Source organism: Myodes glareolus, chromosome 5 (genome assembly GCF_982192425.1).
Source record: "Myodes glareolus chromosome 5, mMyoGla1.1, whole genome shotgun sequence".
Taxonomy (NCBI): domain Eukaryota; kingdom Metazoa; phylum Chordata; class Mammalia; order Rodentia; family Cricetidae; genus Myodes; species Myodes glareolus.
In genome coordinates, this window is record NC_142030.1 from 71,503,107 (window position 1) to 71,524,074 (window position 20,968).

General features: G+C 40.8%; 2 protein-coding genes across 3 annotated transcripts in view; one reads left to right on the top strand and one right to left on the bottom strand.

Moving 5' to 3' along the window:
• Nucleotides 1-20,968, top strand: part of Rgl1 (ral guanine nucleotide dissociation stimulator like 1) — a 255,495-nt gene that overhangs the window by 9,467 nt on the left and 225,060 nt on the right. The window lies entirely within an intron of this gene.
• Nucleotides 1,114-7,968, bottom strand: Apobec4 (apolipoprotein B mRNA editing enzyme catalytic polypeptide like 4). Its single transcript, XM_048431069.3, has 2 exons — nucleotides 7,748-7,968; nucleotides 1,114-2,465 (listed from the first exon to the last, which is right to left on the bottom strand). Exon 2 carries the CDS (start codon nucleotides 2,433-2,435, stop codon nucleotides 1,362-1,364), a length of 1,074 nt encoding a protein of 357 aa, XP_048287026.1. The 5' UTR covers nucleotides 2,436-2,465; nucleotides 7,748-7,968; the 3' UTR covers nucleotides 1,114-1,361.

The following is a 20,968-nucleotide window of genomic DNA, read 5'->3' on the forward strand; positions in this document are numbered from 1 at the left end:
ATTTGGCCAATAGCTTAGGAATATTCCTAGCTAGCTCTTATATCTTAAATTAACCCGCTTCTATTAATCTATGTATCACCACTAGGTTGTGGCCTATTGGTAAGTCTTAGTTTCTTTCTCCTTTGGCAGCTACATGGTGTCACCCTGACACCACCTTCTTTATTCCTGAATTCAGTTTAGTCCTCTGCCTCCCACCCCCGCTGCCTACTTCCGTTCTGCCCCCTGCCATAGGCCAAAGCAGCTTATTTATTAACCAGTGATAATAAAACATATTCATATCAAATAGAGGGGAACTCCACACCAAGGAGAAGGAGACAGAGAGAGAGAGAGAGAGAGAGAGAGAGAGAGAGAGAGAGAGAAGGGGGGGGGAGAACTTGATTGATTTAGAGTACCCTACAGGAAATTGCTATCTTGATGAGATAAGGAAATAACCTTAGAAGTCATCAAGAGTGGTGTGGAGTTTGGTATGGTACATGATGGAGGACATCTTTAACAACTCTCACACATCATCTTGCTTTTATAATCTCAGGAGTAAGAGCTCTGAGTCAATCATCTTACTTTTATAATCTCAGGAGTAAGAGCTCTGAGTCAGAAAGATCAAGTTGAGTAGCTGGCTAGGTTTCAAAAAAAATCAATTTTTGTAGCAATATGTACTCAATTTGCAGAAGAGCTTTTACTCACACAAAACAATTTTGAATCACTTTAGAAAATTATGGGCTGCCCAAAAATCTTCTGACCACATCAACAATCAATGGAAAATCACTGTTTGACCCCGACACGGCATTTGGTGTCAGTAACATTGGGTACTCTCTAATTTTACAGAGTATTTTCATACTGAAACCAGTTCAGGAAGTTATTTTGTTCGTGTCCTTTTTGGAAGAATGGTGTGGGTTGGCTAGAGTAGAGACACTCCTTTTCTGCCTCAAAACATTTATATTGGGACTGGGAAGAGGACTCAGCAGTTAACAGCACTGGCTGGTTCACTTCCCAGCACTCACATAGCAGCTTACAACCACCTGTAACTCCAGTCTTGGGATCTGATGTCCTCTTCTGGCCTCCAAAGACACTGTACACACATGATGTAAGACAAAATACCCATATACATACACAAAATATAATAATAATATAAAAGCATTTATTTTTGTTACTTTTACTTCCAGAAAGAGACAAAGTTGCTTATGTCAACATTTTGGATTATGTTAAAATAGTATCCTTATAGTAGTTGTTATAGTAGATAATCAGGTTTTACTTTTATTATATCAATTTATCTCCACCTCAGTTAGACCTAGAAGACAGAATGTCCAATTTTTTTATCTGTCTACTAAATCCTTTAGCAAATGTTTGGCTTGATAACATAAAGTTTATTTTTTCCATTTCTTTTTGTTCTCTTCATTTTCCTCTTTGCTGCTTCCAGACCCATTTGTGGCTTCCAGTACCTCCACTGGCCTGGCCAAGGGAGGTTTTCTAAGGTCTTTGGCCTCAACTGATGACAGTCGAGGCATATGCAAGTGTCTTAGCACATTCCTGGGTTTCTGTGCGTTCTGACCCACATGGATCGGCGGGAGATCTCTGTAAGGTACCAGCATGGAAACAACAGGAGTCTTGCGGTCCTGACACAGGATGGGCTGTCCAGGATCAACATTGTTTAAGGGGTGATTTTCAAAAGCCACCTCAACTTTTATGTTCTGATTCTCTTTTCGCTGGCTCTGAAGAACATCGATAAAATAAGGCTTGACTCCCGTTATGGAGTCTATTTCGTAAGCATTGTATCTGTCAGCCAGTATTCTCCCAGCTGTAAAAGGCTGGAGAGCAGTTGATCCCGAGACACCACTAACAAAATTGTCGAGAATAGAATGCCAAATGCCACCACTTATTGGATTCAAAGTGACCTGGGGCCATGAGCTGGCCAGGCTCCGAAGAGCCTCACGGTTCCATGTCGCGGTAGGAAACTGGTTCTCGGTATGATAGAGCTGAGAGAAGAAAATACTAAGAGTGACATCTGGACACATCATCAGGAAGTTGTACATTTTGCTGATGCAGCAGTGGTTAGCCTCATTACAAGGGGAGTGGCTGGAATACAGAATGATATGTCTGATGTTGTTGTTATGAGATATGACTGAGTCAAGGTAGCCGTTCCTCTCAAATAGCATTGATTCTGGGTGGTTGTGATTCCCAGTGCAGTTGCTAGCATGACCCTTTTGTATCAGGTTTCCAGAGGAACTTCTCAGCTCATAAAATGTGAGATGTTTTGCTTGAGGGTATGTTGACCATGGGAATCCAAAAATCTGCTGAAATTCTGTGTAGGGAACTCTTGCTTCTTCTCCTGTCCGAATGTGGTAAGGACATTTGGTGCAATCTAGAGAGAAGCTTAGCCAGTAATAAGGTTTGACAATGGTTCCACCATGTGTTAGATACTCCTCATACAGTGGCTCCATTGCTCATTTTATTGTCTTCTAGCTGCAGAGCTAAACAAGGAAGAGAAGTTAGACATAAAATGGTAACAGGAAGAACTGAAGACAATGCATAGAGTTACTAAGCCCTAGTTTTCCAGCATAATCAACCATTGCTATTCAGGCACATGGGAGCCTAAAGGTGAGGTGTATGAGTGGATTACAGGGCTCAAGATTCATTTCTCCTCATTGAGGTTCTGACAGGTGGTGGTGAGGGAGACTAAAGAGAAATGCAGAATACAGCTTTACCTGTTTCATGGATTCCCTGTCTTTAGAGCAAATGGATTAACAGTAAGGACTAGAAACAAACCATCTCTCTTCAGGGCTGAACTGTTCTGCCTCCCAGCTTAGGGGACTTTGGTAAGTCCTTTAGCCTCTGGAGCCACAGCTTCCCTGTCTGCCAAGATGATCATATGACATACTCATAAGGTTGTCTTGGGATCGAATAATATCATATATATATACACACATATATATATTAAATATCAAATGCTTTACTATATGCCAGACATGAATGACTCAACCAAAATTAGCTCTTTGTGGCAACAGTACAAGTCCCATATCATCTTGGTGATCCCTACTTGTGAAAACCCAAAGAAATAAGTAGGCTTTCGTTTCATTTGTGATTTCTTCCCTTTACTCTTATCTGAATGTGGTGGTTCCTGGGGTGTTCAATCCCAAATGTTGAGATCCTTAAGCAATAATGGCCATTCTTTTAAAAATATTTCTCAAATTATTATTATTTTACCTAAGGCATTATGATGTAGTTGTTAAAGCATTTTAAATTATTGCATAAGTACCATGTGTTTCTTGTAGAGAATAATTGCATGTACTGATACAGAAAAAAAAACCCCACCAGTTTGTGTTCACTTATTTACTGGTTATAGGTCTGATCTTCTAGCCTCTCTATCTTCTGCATTCTACAGGTCATGATTTATAACCTTATTTCACTTGCAGTGCATCATAGAATTTTCCTCTGGTAGTAAAATTACTTCAGAAAGCAATATTCATGGTTATTTAGAATTTTACTGTATAACTATAAAATTCAAGTTTTGCCTCTTCTAAATATTAATAGCATCTTGATGAATATTTTATAAGTAAATTGTTTCTGTATCTGATTCGTCTTATTTAGTGTAGATTATTATTAAGTCATAGTATTAGGGTTGATTTTTGTCAAGTTGTTTCCTAGGAAGACTAATTGATCTTACTGAGTCCTAGCAGTCATTATTGGCTTGCAGACTTGAGAAAGTGTGTCTTGGTGTCATTTGGTTGTTGTGATGTATACCTTTTCTATTCTTAGTAAACCTGAATGTATATTTTACTTGCTTATTGGTCTATAACTGTTATGCTTCCATGAGCTATTCTTGATCCCTTATCTTCATTTAAACCTAATGCTTTTCTTATTGATTTGCAAGAGCTCTTATGCATCAAGAATCTTCTGTTTGTCATTTATTCAGATTTCTCAGTGGTTAGGATTACTTACTGCTTTTCCAGAGTACCTAGGATCTACCAGTTCCTAACATCCACATGGTGGCTCATAACTGTAAAACCAGTTCCAGGGTGTTTAATGCTCTCCTCTGGTCTATTTGGGCACCAGGTACACATTTGGTATGCATACATACATACAGAACACCTGTATACCAAATGGAAATAAGCAAATCTTTAAAATATTTTAGAGCTGGCAGGTAGATCTCTGTTTAAGGCCAGCCTGGTCTACAGAGCAAGTTCCAGGACAGCCAGGGCTACACAGAAAAACCCTGTGTTGAAAAACAAAGCGTATGCATTTGTGTGTATCTTTGTGTATATATATATAAATTATTTATATAGGTTTTTGATTATGTTTGTGTTTTATTTTTAATTTATTTTTCTTGTTATTACACAGGGTTACATAAGGTCATTTTCATGCGAGCATATAATATACTTTGAGCAGTCCCCCAATGCTGTTATTTAATTGCACCAAATTCTACATTTTCATATGGCGAGTCTTTGCTGTGTGATTAATTTTTGTATTCAGGAAAGCTTTTTTCATTAAGCATAATTGGAAAGTCCTCATACTTTCTCTAGTACTTACTTATTGATTGATTGGTCGTATTACTGGGGAAGTGCTACCATTGAGCTATATACACAACCTTTTTTCAGATTCTAGTTTTATGGGGGATAAAGGTTTGAGATAAAAATCTCCTGTAGCCCTGAGTGGCCTTAAAATTGGTTGTAGCCAAGAATGACCTTGAACTCCTGAGCTCCCTGCCTCTGCTTCCTCGGTGCTGTAATATAGGCATTCACCACCATTCCAGGCCCCACTTTTTAAGAAAAATTTTAATACAGAGTATCATTAAATGGTCCCTGTTGTCCTTGAACTTAATATGTGTTCCAAGCTAGCTTTGAATTTGGAACCCTCTTGCCCCAGCCTCCTGAGTGGTAGAAATTATAGACATACACCACAGATGAAGCTTATTGTTATTGCTTTGTTGTTTACATGTAACCCTGCCCAGACAGAAGAAATAGGTAAAGGAGAAAATACAGGAAACTCATCATCTCATCGAAATACATTTTTCACTTAGACTTTGAAAAGTGAAAAATATATTTGCTTTAATGGCTTCACAGCTCAGTCATTTATTATTGTGTCTCATATGGAAACATTTTAATGCCATGTTTTCTCAGTTTATTTTATTTTTTTTCTCTCTGTGTTATATGTGTATGCATGTGTGTCAGTGCGTATTCAACTGGCTTACTCCTACGAAGGCCAGAGATTGGCTTCATATATTTTTCTTTATTGACTTTAATCTTATTTATTTATTTAGAGACAGGTCTTTTCCCTGCGCCTACAGCTTGATGTTTCTACACCTTCTGCTGGGTTGACTACCCGAAAGGTTCAGGGATCTGTTTTTGCCTTCTGACAAGCTCCGGGTTCATGGGTGTGTGCCTCCAATGGCTGACTTTATACATAACTCTTGGGAATCCAAACTTATGGTCTCAGGCTTTCATATCATTTTACCTTCTCCAGCAATCTGACTTCACAGTTCAAATATGCTCGGACACTGCTTTATTTGACCAGATGAAATCTCTGGATTTCCTATGAGAATTTTGTCCTGAGTGGAAAATATTTTCAAAACCTCAGGCTAGCTGAGGGTGAAGTATGGCTTTGTTAATGCTACCATTATCCAAAGGCTAACATTCCTTCAGTAACTCTGGCACCACAGACTTTGGACTGTAGTTTTTGTTTGTTTGTGTTGACCAGGTCTCTCTATGTAGCTCTGGTTGACCTGAAACCTACTGTATAGACCAGGCTGGCTTTAAACCTGCAGAGGTCTGTCTGCTTCCTGAGTAGGGGAATAAAGGTCTGCGCCACACCTGACCTGCTCTGTAGATATTTGTTCATCTCTGAAGTTACTTTAATTCACAGGATTGGATGTTTGCTTTAGCTTCCTTTTAAGGACTTCATTTTTCTGGTGCAGCATAATTCCTGCCCTTTAAGGTTCCGAGTCCTTGGAATAGCTTTGCCCTGGGAAGCTGGTTCTAATCCTTGGCAGAGGACAGATCTCTTGGAACCTAAGACTATTTCCTGTTAATCCTACATGTCAGTCCACCTGCTAGCAAAGCTTAAGACTAAGCCTAAATTTGTACACTTAAATATTGTGCCTTTAGTGTGGGTCCCTACTGAGTGACATCTAGTTCACTACTCCTATTACAATCCCAACCCACCAGAGAAAAATTAGTGACACAGTACAAGGGAAAAAAAAAGAAGACCTAAAGCATGGTTTCGTGCTCTGTATAACAAATATGTATCAGAAAGCCAAGCAGGTGGCCTGGGGAGATGGCTTGCTGGGCAAATGAGAGGACTGGGGAGTTTGGATCTCCAGAACCCACATAAAAGCACGGCAGCCCATTTGTAATCCTGAAACTCGCGGGAGACAAGAAAGAGAATCCGGGAGCAAGATGGTTATCCAGACTAGCCAAAATGGCAGGCTCCAGGTTCAGTAGGAGAGCCTGTCTCCAAAAAAGTAAAGGTGGAGCGCCATTGAGGAAGACAGAGGTCAGCGCCAGGCTGCCACACTCTTGGACAGGCAGATGCATACATGCCCCCAGCACATACCCACACAACATGAACAGACATAAACACAAGCATGCTACACATAGACTTAAAAAGAACAGACTGGAAAGAATAGTGACACCATCAGCAATTGGAAGATAAACTGATACAGATGTTTCTTTTCTCCTTTATGTATCAGTGTTTTGTTTCTTAAATGATATGAAAAAATACTAAGAAGGCCTTTTCTGCCTTCATTATCATTTTTAAGCTGGTGTGAGGAAGTAAGTATTCCTATAAATGCCCTTAGGAAAGTAGGAGTTCTTTAGTCTTTCTTCTTTGAGACAGGGTTTCTCTGCACAACAGTCCTGGCTGTCCTGGAACTCTCTTTGTAGATCAGGCTGGCCACAGACTCACAAGAGATTCACCTGCCTCAGCCTCCCAAGTGCTGGGATTAAAGGTGTAGGCCACCACCACCTGGATAAGGTCTTTAGTGTCTTTTACAAAAGAGGCAGCAACATGGAAACTCCTGAGTATTTTCCCAAACATGGTTATTTCTACCCGTCTCCTGCCTGTGTTTCAATCTTAGCCAGACACAGCGCATTAGTACATGAAGGCAATCTTAGAGACCGATGGCTTTTATATAAACGAGTGAGCTGTGAAATTTTGCTCTTGTTAATGGCTTCAGTGACAGCTGTCTGTCCTTTCACCAGCCTGAAGGAAAGAGCGCCATTTCCTTTAAGCTTTTATAGAACTCAAGATTGATCGTATGAATTTGTTATTGATTACACACTACTAATATCGATCATTTTTGTTATCTGCCTCTTTGTTTTTTCCTATCCAGGGCTACCTCAGTAGCCTTGACTGGCTCACAAGCCAGTGAACTTGTGTCCCTGGCTACTTGTGCCACCTCTACTTGGTCCTTCTCCCCACTGCCTTGTTTGTGCTTGGGGCATGTGTGTTGCCATCTGGGGAGCAGATTGTTGGTAGCAAGCTTGAGAGATGTGGGGAACCCAGCCTGCTGGAGGATTCTTCCTCTCACATCCAGTGGCGAGTGGCCCTGGCCTGTGGCCATGGGAGGACAGACTTCCTCAGTTTAACATAAACGAACCACACTGTGAGGAGGGTCTGCTCTCCTTTCAGCCAGCTAGGCTCCAGCGACTGGTGCTGAGGCACAGTTTGCTCTGGAGTAATTGGAGAATAGAGTTTGCCCCCCAATCTGTGCGCAATCTGCTCGGAGCTAAAAACAAATGTTAGCGGTTATAATTACCACTGCTTTGTCTCCAGGCTTGGATCACACTCCAGGTGTCAGAGGCACCGGTCCATCTTCTTTGTTTCCTCCTTGAGGCCCCATGCCCGTAGATTCAGAGGGCATTTGTGCCATAAAGGATCTCCTCTGATACAATATCAGGACTCTTTTGCAGTTTCTATTAGTTCCTTGAACTTTTCTGGCCCAAGTTAGTCCTAGCTGAGGTGTGGCTGCCTCTAAGAACACTGTTGAATTGGTGCCATGGTAACGTTTGGAAAGTAGCTACTGCTAGGATACGGCTCTGACACTTATTACTTTATTTGCATAGCAAACCACCTGTTCCAAAGATGAAAATATACATGTCTGCTTGCTTATTCCAGTCTGCATAGAAGGGTGAAATCTAACTGTTTAAATGAATGTGTTGAATTTTTTTCTCCCTGTGACTGTAAGAATAAAATCTAAGGTCCTCTTCTCAGCCCTCTCTCTCACGTCTAGAATAGCTGTGGCAGGCTCACTGCGTGGACAGTATTTGGGGGTTCTGTTGTCTGTACAGGTGCTAGAGGCCACTGCTTGAGAGGTTTGCCTTTCTGTGACATTAAACTGACTTAACTTCTTTGTCCAGTTTGGACAAATGGACCCACACTCCACAAAGGGATCCCTTTTTTTGTAACATAAAAAGGATTTATTTATTATATGTATGAGAATTTTGTCCTGCTTGTTTGTATATGTACGATGTACATACAGTATCTGAGGAAGCAAGAAGGGTGAGTTTGAACTCCTGGAACTGCAGTTACATACCATTGTGAGCATCCATATGGATGCTGCGAACAAAACCTAGGTCTTTTGCAAGAGCAGCAAGTGCTCTTAACCCTTAAGTCATCTCCCTAGCCCCAAAGAGGAGTTCTTGATTTTGTCTAAATGAGTTACAGAAATTCTCTAAGAAGTTCCCTGGGAAACTCTTGCTCCTTGTATGTGTGGCTCCCTCATTTTCAGACAAGCTTTGCTTCTGCTGCAGCAGTGGCCTTTCTCCCGTCATCCTTCTTCACTTTCTCCCTGGTCTCAGACACCATGGGTCACTGTGACCCATTGCATTCTTTCCCCCTTGTTCTTCCCCAGGCTACTTGAATGAGTAAGTGGGATGCTGTGTGTGTCTGTTGTTACTGCTGACAGCTTTAGAGCATAGGTGCTAACTGGTGTCATTTGTAACACACTTCCGTTGTCAGACTTTAGTGGCCACTGCCAGCAGCCCTCTCTCAGCCATGGGTTCCTTGGGGTCTGTGCTTTCTGAGGGTCTCTGGTGCGCTCCTCAGCCCTCAGCGAGCGCTCTCCAGTTGCTGTCCCTGCCTGGCATCCTGGGCACACGAGCTGCTGCACCTCATCCTACCCTACCTTTTGCCCTGCTTGCTTTTGCTTTTGTGTTCTGAGCAGCTCCTCACTGAATGAGTTTACATAAGACTGGAAGTTGATTCTCGTAGCTCATCCTCTGCTTAACTCTAATAAATGGTACCACTCTATACAATATTACTTAAAAAAAAAACAAACCTGTGCGTGGTGGCATACGCCTTTAATCCAGAACTTGGAGAGCGGGTGAAGTATGGCAGAGCTCTGCGAATTGGAGGTTAGCCTTGTAGCAAGTTCCGTGCTAGCCAGGGCTACAGAGTGAGACCTTATCTCAAAAAATTACTTTAAAAAGTGATATTTCAGAAAGCTGTTAGGATGCTTATATAATAAAAAAGTATTAGCTGTGCAAGAGGCTCAGTGGAGGTAGAAAAAGGAGGTAACACGCCCCACTGTCTCTGTACAGTCGCCCCGTGTGTGTCATCGCCTTCAGGGCTGGGTTGTTTACGCAGTAATCAAATCCTAGAGAAAGTTAAACTGCAGGAAATAGGAACCTTGTAATACCAATCAGTTATGTATTAGGGTGGTTTTTAGGAAGTTCAACTATATTAAAAATATATATTAAAATTCTAATTATCACATAACAGTGGAACATACTTATGTGTAATGATCAGGCAAATTGGTATAACCATCACTTCAAGTCTTTATTATTTCTTTGTATTGGGAAATTCAAAATCCCCACACAATTTTGCAGCACACAATTAATTGCTGCTAACCGTGGTTAGCTGTGCTGTGCTGTAGAACACCAGCGATCGGTCCTTTCATCTAACTATACCCTGTCCTTTGTCAGCCCTCACCATACTCCTTTCCTTGCATTCCCCAGACTTTGGGGGACTCCAATTTTACAGTCTCCTAAACCTTGACATGTGAGAACATAAAATATTTGACTTTTTGTGTGAGTTATTTAACATTCTATCCTCCAGTTCTACTTTTACTGCAAAGGTTCCCCCCACCCTGCTTCCCCACTCTCCTCCCCTGCAGGAGCGTGGGTGTCGTGGTACCTGTGTGCAGATCAGAGCATGACTTTGGGTGTGGGTCCTTGAGATAGGGCCTCGCTTGCTCACTGCTGCCATCACTAGGCTTGCAACCTGTGATTCCCCTGCCTCCACCTCTGATGTCCAGTGGTCACCTACCAGAAGGGAGAAGCTTTTGTCTTAGCCCAGCTGCTGTGTCTCATCTTCATTCTGACGAACTGTGTGTATTATCCACATAAAAATGAAATATGTAATTGGAATGAAGATTATAAAATCTACATTTACAAAGACCTTTACTCAGCTGAATACATCAGTGTTCTGGCGGTCTGATTTGGGGTATAGCCAAGATGGCCATGGTTGCTAAAGGCCGCATAGGATGTATTGCTCTTTTGGGGTGACAGAAGTAATTTATAGTTTTATTGCTTGCGTTATTAACTTTTATTTGAGCACACTGCCTAATTAATGACATGATCTGTTCTGTGTTGCAGCTTGGTCGACATTGTCAGTGCTCACATATATGAAGTAGTAGTAACTCACCTGGAAACTGAACCCAAATTTAAAAGGCAGGTCTGAAGTGAGGAAGGGCAGAGGGCAGTAGGCTTTGGGGAGCTAGCTCTCTAGGTATTTTAATGAGAAAGGTAGAAAGGAATTGTTGGCCTGGAAGGAAAGGAAGACCTAAGAGTGCGGGAAGTCAGGTGGAGCAGGCCTACAATCGAGGATCAGGAGGAGTTCAGGGCTATTATTGGCTATGTAGGGAGTTCTAGAACAATCTGGACTACATGAACCCTCTCGAGAGGGTGGAAGTGGGGGCAAAAGGTGAATCTTCTAGTTTGGGTTTGTAGATTAAAATGGCCACAAGGTGGCAGCACAGTCCAAACAGCAGGAACTGGTTTGCCAGCCTTTTCTTAAGCTGCTTTAGAATTCTTCTGTGTAGACCTCCCCCACTGCCAAGAAAACAAGGGCACACACTCAGGATTACAGGGAAGGAAAGTGTAGGGAAAGGCGCCACTGGGACCTCTGCGTGGTGAGCTCCAAGGAAGGCTGCATGCTGCAGGACTCACTTCCAATTCTAACCATAAATACTATAAATAGATCTAAATACTCTCATCCTTTAAAAATTTATTAAAAATTATTTTATGAAAGACTAAAATGGCAAATAAACATAAGCCCATTTTTCTATAATCAAACAGTCTGTACTTTTTAAAAAAAATAGCACTTATTAAACGTAAACAGAATACTTGTCAGTTTTTGTGTTTTCCTGGCTCTGAGAATTGAATCCACAGCCTTGGGTGTGCTAGGGAGCCACGTTCCCAGCCCTGGGTTTGCCTTTGTTGTTTGTGCTTTTGTTGTTATAGCCGAGAAAAGGTCACCAAGACCAGTGTGGTAAAGATTACATCCCAGGTTTCTTCTAGGGTTTTAGTTTCCAGTCTTGGTTAGATCTTTAATCCATTTTAAGGTGATTTCTTTGTGTTTAGTGTGGGACAAAGCTCCAGTTTCAGCCTCTAGCTTACGGTGTCCAGTTTTCCCAGCAGTGTTTGTTGGTGAGAGTATCACTTCCCACTGTATTGCTGGAGCAGCCTTGCTAAAACTCATTTGACCATGTATGCTTACGTTTATCAGGGGCTCTGTATTCTGCTTTGTTGGTCTATATGTCTGCCATTGTGCAAATACAAGCAGAATAAGGAAAAGACTTTCTCTGTAGAGGAATAGAACAGGAAAGGGGTGGAACTATGAAACGAGAGACGACGCTTACTGAAGGTGTGTACACAGGCACGTATGTATGTTCTCAAAGGATGTGGGCGTGTGGGTGTGCACGCATGTGCATGTCATGATGAGTGTGGCAGATGGAACAATTGGTTAGATGATAGTCGGTTCCAGTCTTTCACTTGTTTTCTGGTCATTTCTGCTGCTGTGCTGGCTCCTGAGCTGCTGCATGGGTCTCCTGTCTTTATCTCTCATCTCAAAATAGGACTGTGGGATTACAGGTGTGGAGCATTGCATCTGGCTTTTCCATGGGTTCTGGGAATTGAACTGGGCTCTGCCTGCTTGCTCGGCTAGCAGTTTTATCCTCTGTGACATCTCTCTGACCCATACATTGTATATTTACTGTACTGTGTACACACATTTTATAAACACTTTGTATTAATATGTTCATTTTCAAAGTCTTTATTGTGACCAACCAATTTGCTTTGTTGCTTAATCTATGTTGAATTGGTGGCCACCCTAGTTGGAGAATGTAGCTAACCTACTCTCATAATTTTGGTTAAAAGCATCATAACAAAGAAAATCAGTCTGAGGAAGTATGTTGATGGGCACACAGGAAGAAATTTTAGAACAATCTTATGAGTTAAGGATACCAATTTTAAACTTCTCTTTGAAATAAACAGAGGTGTATTTTCAAAATTCATCACCAATTCTTCATCTATGACGTATTCTGACAGTCTATCCCAATCACATAAATTGAGTTTAAATTATATCTTAATAAAAGGAATGGCTATGATTTTGCAAATTTCCTGTGCATGGGTCCTTTAATGTAGAGAACATGATTTTGCAACATGACAAAAAAATATTTTTAAAATCCCAGTATTTATTTTGTCTTTTCATCTGCTGCTGAAAAACAAGTCTCATTTTCTGTTTCCTGCTTCCTTGGAAATATTAACATTATTATTGTACTGAAGATTTTATACATATAGGGAAATCTTGCTGTCTTTGAAAGTTAGAAATACATGCCTTTAATTCCAGCTCTCGGGAGGCAGAGATCTCTGTGAGGCCTGTCTAGTCTACATAGTGAATTCTAGGACAACCAGGGCTATATAGTAAGACTGTCTTGAAAAAGCAGAAAGCAACAAAACAACAACAACAAAAGCAGTGTATAGCTGGTAGAGGACTTTCCTCATGTTCCAGGCCCTGGATGTGATCCTGTGCTTTGTTCCCCAGCCTTCAAGCCCAGAAAAGCAAACAATGGCCTGAGATATCCATCTGTGCTGATACCAGAATTACTGACAGCCATCTCCCTATGTCCTACAGAATATTTCCCATAGATAACCATAATATATAATAAGATGCCCTGTTAAATATATAGTTTAATAAATTTGTGTCATCATAAAAACACAGGGCATTTCTAGCAACTCTAAATTTCCTCTTCCCCATCAGTCACCCTCCCCCATGGCTCTAGATAAATATTATGTATTTGTTATTGCTGTTGATGAAATTTGGTTCCTTGGTTCACAGTGAGCTCTATCTTGATAACCCTGCTGTACAGAGTATGTTGAAAGGATGGCAGGGAGATTTTCTCCAGACAGCCAGCTTGACACCATCCTGTGGCAGCACATGCTGTGCTGGTTTGTCTTGTGGTTGTCGTTGACAGGCAGGGTGGGAGTGGGCAAGGGCCAGCCTCTCCAGAGAGAAGCTGCGTACCACTAGCTTCAGAAGGGATTAAAATTCAAAACTTGAAGTATTCTTTCTACACAATCACTTTCATGTCTTTTCTTGTAAAGTTAAAAAAAATGAAGTTGAATGTTGTAAGTTAGAGACTGGAAATGGAGCCACACAGCTGTTGCTCTGATTTCCTTTGCTTATTGAGATCACTGGTGTGACTGTGCGTATCACAGCACTTTAATAATGAGTATCTTTTAGAGTGGTCTGAGTTTCATGACAAAATTGAGAGTACTCAGAATTCCCATACACTTTTGGGATGGACATGGGCAACTCCCTCATTATCAACATCCCACAACATAACGCTGTATTTGTGAAGAGTCCTGAGGCTCTGTTGACAGTTATTACCCCAGACTCACTGTTGACTTGTTTTCTGCAAGAGTGTGCTGGTATTTATCTGCTATTGGATGCCATGCATGGCTTCACAGCTCTCACATCTTTCTGTGCCCTTCTTGTGCAGCCTGCCTTCCTCTAAACACTGCTGACCACCACTGTCAGGCAAACCTGCACTCGTCTTTTTACTGCCTCAGAGTTTTTTTTTTCCCTTTTTAGAATGTTCCGTAGTCGGGATCTTACTGTAGGTCTCCAGATGGCTTCTTTCACTCAATGTCTTTGAGGTTCCACATGTCTAGATACTTTTCTTGTTTGTGCTAAACAATAACATGCTATCCTAATCCCCCAGTTTGTCCATTCTTCTACAGAAGGATATCTTGGTTGCTTCCAGTTCAGGGTAGCTGTTAGTAAAGCTGAGCTAAGTCTCCTTATGCAGGCTTCTGAGGATGAAAGTTTTCAGTTCCTTTGGGTAAATGCTGAGGAGCACGGCTGCTGACCCATGTGGAAAGCTGTTTAATTTAATATGTAATTAGCACGTCATCTCCCTAGCTGGACTTTTCTACAGGCGTCCAACACTGAACATGAGCTCTTGTTCCACATCCTCCCAGTATTTGATGTCAGTGGTTTGGATTTTGCTGTCTCAATAGCCGTGTTTCACGGATGCTTTCCTGTGAAAGTCCCTACTGTCAGATGACGGCGGCCATTTGTCCACATGCTCCTTGAATCTGTGTGTCTTCTAGAGTGAGATGTCTGTTTGGATTTTGTGCTCATTTTAAGACTTGGGCTGTTTGTTTTCTTACTATTATGTTTTAAGAGTTTTTCATATTTTGTGAATAACAGCCTTTTATGTCTTGCTCATTTTTTTCCCTATTCTTTGTCTTGTGTTCTTAGTCCTTTGACATTGACTTTCTTAGAGCAGAAGTTTTAAGTTTCATTGATTTCTAATTTACCGTTTTTTTTTTTTATGGATTGTGTCATTGATGTTGTATCTATAACACTCTCATTGTACCCAGGGTTACCTACATGTTACCCTATGTTGTCTTCTTGGAATGTCATAGTTTTGTATCTTATACTGAGTTCTATGATATGCTTAAGATCTTTGTGTAGATGCATTTGTCTAGGTGCACCACTGGGCAGTGGTGACACATGCCTTTAATCCCAGCACTCAGGAAGTGGAGGCAAACAGACCAGCCTGGTCTACAGAGCTAGCCCCAGGATAGCTAGAGCTTTTACATAGAGAAACCTTGTCTCGAAGAAACAAAAAACAAACAAACAAAAAAGTTGATAGTCAGTTTCAGTACTATTTGCTGGTAAGACCATCTGTGGTAGTCTGAATAGACTCATGTGTTTGAATGCCCATAGGGAGTGGCATTATTAGGAGGCATTATTAGGTCTTGTTGGAGTAGGTATGGCCTTGTTAGAAGTGTGTTACTGTGGAGCAGGGGCTTTGAGGTCTCATATACTCAAGTCACACCTAGTGAGACAGACTGTTTCCTGTTGCCTGCAAGTCAAGATGTATTAACTCCAGTTCCATGTCTGTCAGCATGCCACCCACTAAGACAATAATGGTAAACCTATGAAACTAAGTCAGCCTCAGAGACTAAATGTTTTTCTTTGTAAGAGGTTCTGTGGTCATGGTGTTTCTTTCCAGCAATAGAAACCCTAGCTAAGACACCATCTGTAACATGAGGGCCTGCTTGTTGGGGTTTCTGTCCTGCCCAGTTCCCACAGTCAGTAAGCCCCAAAGAAAATCACAGAGAGGTCTCCATAAGTTATAAACTGATTGACTCATTAGCTCAGGCTTCTTGTTAACTCTTATAACTTATATTAACCCATTATGCTAGTATATGTTAGTCACATGACTCAGTACCTTTTTCAGCGGGGCAGGTCACGTCCTGCTTCTTCAGTGTCTGGACAGGACTGTGGAGGAATGGGCTTCCTCCTTCCCAGAGGAACAGTGGAACTCCTGTTCTCATTGACCCACCTCTACTTCCTGTCTGGTTGTCCCGCCTACACTTCCTGCCTGGCTACTGGCCAATGAGTGCTTATTTAAAACATAATTGACAGAATACAGAATTGTCCTGCACCAACCATCTTTGATCCATTTATTGCTTGTCTCAAATAGAACCTGGAATTTCCAGCATCTCCATTATGAATGCACAGATTTCCTACTGTGTTATTATTGTGATAAGAGAAATGAAGAAATAGCATCAAACATTGTGATTTGTGCCTGAAAGTTAGAGAGGGTGGGGCCAACACTCCTCGTGCTGACATGTGAAGAATTTGTTTAACTCATTCTTTGTTCAGGAAGCTGTAGGGCACCCAACAGGCCTTTTTGTGTGACAACATTCAGGCTATTGGTCACCTTCTCAGCAGTCTCTGGAGTCAGAGGTGGCTTTTGCTTGCCTTCGACAAGTGTGTCAATAGTAGCATCCTTGGACAGTAAGAGTTGTTTCAGGCAGTCTCTGAAACGGGCTAGAAATACATCCATTTTTAGCCAGCATAGCTGCCATATGGTCTCCCATGCCTCTAAGTCAGCCAGTGCAGAGGGGATGGCTCTGTTGTATCATCAGGAGCTGTGTCTGACCAACAGTGTCAGCCAGTGCAGAGGGGATGGCCCTGTTGTATGGGGAGCTGTGTCAGCCAGTGCAGAGGGGATGGCCCTGTTGTATGGGGAGACCATACAGTCTGACCAGCAGTGTCACTGCCCACAACAGTGCACTGTTTGCATTCCTGAGATAGTTTGTATTCATTTCAGATATTTCAAATTTGCCGCTGACCTCAGAACTCTACAGCAGGTTTCCAAGTTGGAGAGTGTCAGTCCTCTGACTTCTTCTTTGACGCAGAGTGACTATTCTGTCTTTTGACTTTTCATCCAAACTTAAACAGTTTATTTTGTGTATTTATGGTGTGCACTGTGAGATCAGAGGACAACTTGCAGGAGTCATTTCTCTTCTCCTTCCTCTACGTGGGTCCAGGGAATGAAATTCAGGCTGTCCTGTTTGGTGGCAAGCACCTATACTTGCAGGGCTCTTCCTGTCCTCCATACAAACCTTTGAGTGAGTTTGCCAAAATCTGTAAAACCACTTCCTGGCATTTAGATTGGTATTTTATGGAGTCTACAGAGCAATCTGGGAAGGACACCTGACAATACTAGGTAGATATTATTACTCACACCCATAAAATGCTTCCCCATTTAGTTTTCCACATCTAGATCTTGTATAAACTCTGTCAGATTTAGATATAGCTATTTCATTCATGTGGAAGCTAATATACCTGGTGATACGTTTTTGTTTTTAATTTCTGTTTTTTCATTGCTGATATATATTTAGGGGAGAGACTGACTTTAGCAATTAGCCTTGTTTCCTTTAACCTGTGCATCACTTGCTATTTTCAGAAGGTTTTTTTTTAATTATTGGAGATTTTACACATAGATAGTTATGTTTCTGTACTGCCTGGTTTTATGTCAGTTGGCACAATCTAGAGTTACCAGAGAGGAAGGAGCCTCAGTTGAAAAAGTCCTTCCATAATATCTGTCTGTAAGTCATTTTCTTAATTAGGGATCAATGTGCGAGGGTCCAACCCATTGTAGGTGGTGCCATCCTGGGTTCTATAAGAAAGCAGACTGAGCAAGCTATGATGAACAAACCTATAAGCAATTCTCCTCCATGGTCTCTGCATCAGCTGCTGCCTCCAGGCTCCAGCCTTGCTTGAGTTTCGGTCCTGACTTCCTTCAGTGATGGACTATGACGTAGACATGTAAACCAAAGAAACCCTTTTCTCCCCAGCTTGTTTTGGTCATGGTGTTTTATCCCAGAAATACAAACTCTAACTAAGACAGTTACCTATAAACAAAGACTATTTTCTTTCTTTTTTCCCATTCTTAATACTTTTTATATTTTTACTCATTATGCTGCATTAGCTGGGATTTCCAATACAGTCGCGAAGAGCAGTGGCAAGGGCGGACATCTGATCTTAGTGGGAATGCTTCCGGTTTCTCACCATTAAGTGTGATACTAACTGTAGGATTCTGTAGAGCAGTGGTCCTCAACCTTCCTAAGGATGCAACCCTTTAATACAGTTCCTCATGGTATGACCCCAACCATAAAATTATTTTCATTGCTACTTCGTGATGTAAATATCTAATGTGTAGGATATCTGATATGTGACCCTTGTCAAAAGGCCATCAAACCCCAAAGGGGTCACAACCCACAGGTTGAGAACCAATTCTGTGGATTTTTTTAAAAATCAAGTTGAGGAAGTTCCTTTTTTATATAAATAATTGTTTTTAGGTTTAATTTATGTGTATGTGTGTTTTGCCTGCAAGTATCTATGTATCCCATATGCATGCCTGGTGCCCACTGAGGTCAGAAGAGGAATCAGGTCCGCTAGAACTGGAGCAGTGGATGGCTATGAGCTACCCTGTAGGTGCTGGGACTCAAACCCAAGTTCTCCACATGAATAAGAAAGTTCTCTTAACCACTTAGCCATCTCTCCAGCCCTACTCTTTTAAATTTAAATCATGAATATGGGGCTGGAGAGATGGCTCAGTGGTTAAGAGCATTGCCTGCTTTTCCAAAGGTCCTGAGTTCAATTCCCAGCAACCACATGGTGGCTCACAACCATCTGAAATGAGATCTGTCTGATATCCTCTTCTGGCCTGCAGGCAGACACACAGACAGAATATTATATACATGATAAATAAATAAATAAATAAATAAATAATAGACATTTTTAAAAAATGATGAATGTGTAGTGTTAGATTTTGCCAAATGTTTTTTTATGCAACTGTTGCTATATTCAAATGGTTTTTAAAGACTATTTATGTGATAGGTTACCTGAATTTTTTTCATGAATTATTTTTGAATATTGAACTTGTCTTTTATAGCAAAGATAAATTCTTGGTCATGGAATGTAATTATTTTTGAACGTTGTTGGATTTGATTGGCTAATATCTAATTTGAAAGATTTTACATGTATATTCAGGAAAGTTGCTGGTCTGTGGTATTCTTTTTGGGATAATTTACATTACTTTGGTATTAGATAATGTTGGTTTCATAAATTAGGGTATATCCTATATGCTTCTGTGTTCTGAAAAATACTAGGAATAACTGATGCAATTTTTTTCTTAAATGTTTCAAGGAATTACAAAAGAGCTTATATGGGCCTGGTGATTTCTGTTTTGAAATTTTAGTATTGATTTAATTTCTTTAATAGATATAGGCCATATTCTTGAGTTATCATTATTTACAAGCTAATGAGTTACTAACTTACATGACTCCTTGAGAGGCATTCACTAGAGAAGATTACTTGGACGTGGGTTCAAGTCAATAGAAAGTCTTTATTAGTGGGCCTGTGACTACACTGGGTCTGTGGGACCCAAGAGCAGGTCTGAGCCTTTCTCAGGGTGGACTTTTAAGCACAAAAATTCACATGCTGGGTTGACATATTTCAGTTAACAAGAGACAGAACTATAGAAGCCAGAAAGGAAGGTCAGTACATTTAGGGACCTTCCCAGAACTACGGACTTTGATGGATTCGGTCTTTGTTTTCCATTTGGCAGGTATTGCTGTCTATGTGTTGAGTTCCAAGGCCTGAATGGTACTCCATCATGGCGTCAATTGTGCTAAGGTCTGAGGGCCTATTACAACTAAACACTATTTGTGTTTAGCAAAATATATTTTGAATCATAAACTAATATTTATATCCTTTCCTAGATATTAAACTTTCTCTTAAATAGAGTTTGAAGTCAGGGATGGTAATGATTCCGGAAGTTTCTTTATTGTTTAGGATTGTTTTGGTTATCTTTTTTTGTTTGTTTGTTTGTTTTTCTATATAAAGTTGATTATTGTTCTTTCAAGGTCTGTGAAGAATTTTGTTTGGATTTTGATAGGGATTGCGTTGAATTTATAGATTGCCTTTGGTAGAACTGCCATTTTTACTATGTTGATCCTACCCATCCAAGAGCATGGGAGATCCTTCCATTTTCTGGTGTCCTCTTCAATTTCTTTCTTCAAAGCCTTAAAATTATTGTCAAATAGATAGTTCACTTCCTTGGTTAGTGTAACCCCAAAACAGCTTGGTATTGGCATAAAAACAGAGATGTTGACCAATGGAATAGAATCGAAGACCCGGATATTAACCCACAAACCTATGAACACCTGATTTTCGATAAAGGAACTAAAAGTATACAATGGAAGAAAGAAAGCAACAAATGGTGCTGGCATAACTGGATGTCAACCTGTAGAAGGATGAAAATAGATCCATATCTATCACCATGCACAAAACTCAAGTCCAAATGAATTAAAGACCTCAATATAAATCCAACCACACTGAACCTGATAGAAGAGAAAGTGGGAAGTAGACTGCAAACACATGAGCACAGGAGATCACCTCCTACGTATAACCCCAGTAGCACAGACAACGAGAGCAACAGTGAATAAATGGGACCTTCTGAAACTGAGAAGCTTCTGTAAAGCAAAGGACATTGTCATTAAGACAAAAGGCCTCCTACTGAATGGGAGAAGATCTTCACTAACACCACATCAGACAAAGGTCTGATCTCCAAAATTTATAAAGAATTCAAGAAACTGGACATTTCTTAGAATAATTAGAATGAAAATTCTATTTAACCCAATTAAAAAATGGGGTACTGAACTGAAAAGAGAATTCTCATCAGACGAAGTTCAAATGGCCAAAAGACACTTAAGATCATGTTCAACCTCCTTAGTGATCAGGGAAATGCAAATCAAAACAATTTTGAGATACCATCTTACACCTGTCAGAATGGCTCAAATAAAAAACACCAGTGATAGCCTATGCTGGAGAGGATGTGGGGTGAGGGGTACACTCATTCATTGCTGGTGGGAATGCAAACTTGTGCAACCACTATGGAAATCAGTGTGGCGGTTTCTCAGGAAATTGGGAATCAGTCTACCTCAGGATCCAGCAATTCCACTCTTGGGAATATACCCAAGAGATGCCCAATCATACTACAAAAGCATTTGTTCAACTATGTTCATAGCAGCATTATTTGTAATAGCCAGAACCTGGAAGCAACATAGATGCCCCTCAATGGAAGAATGGATAAAGAAAGTGTGGA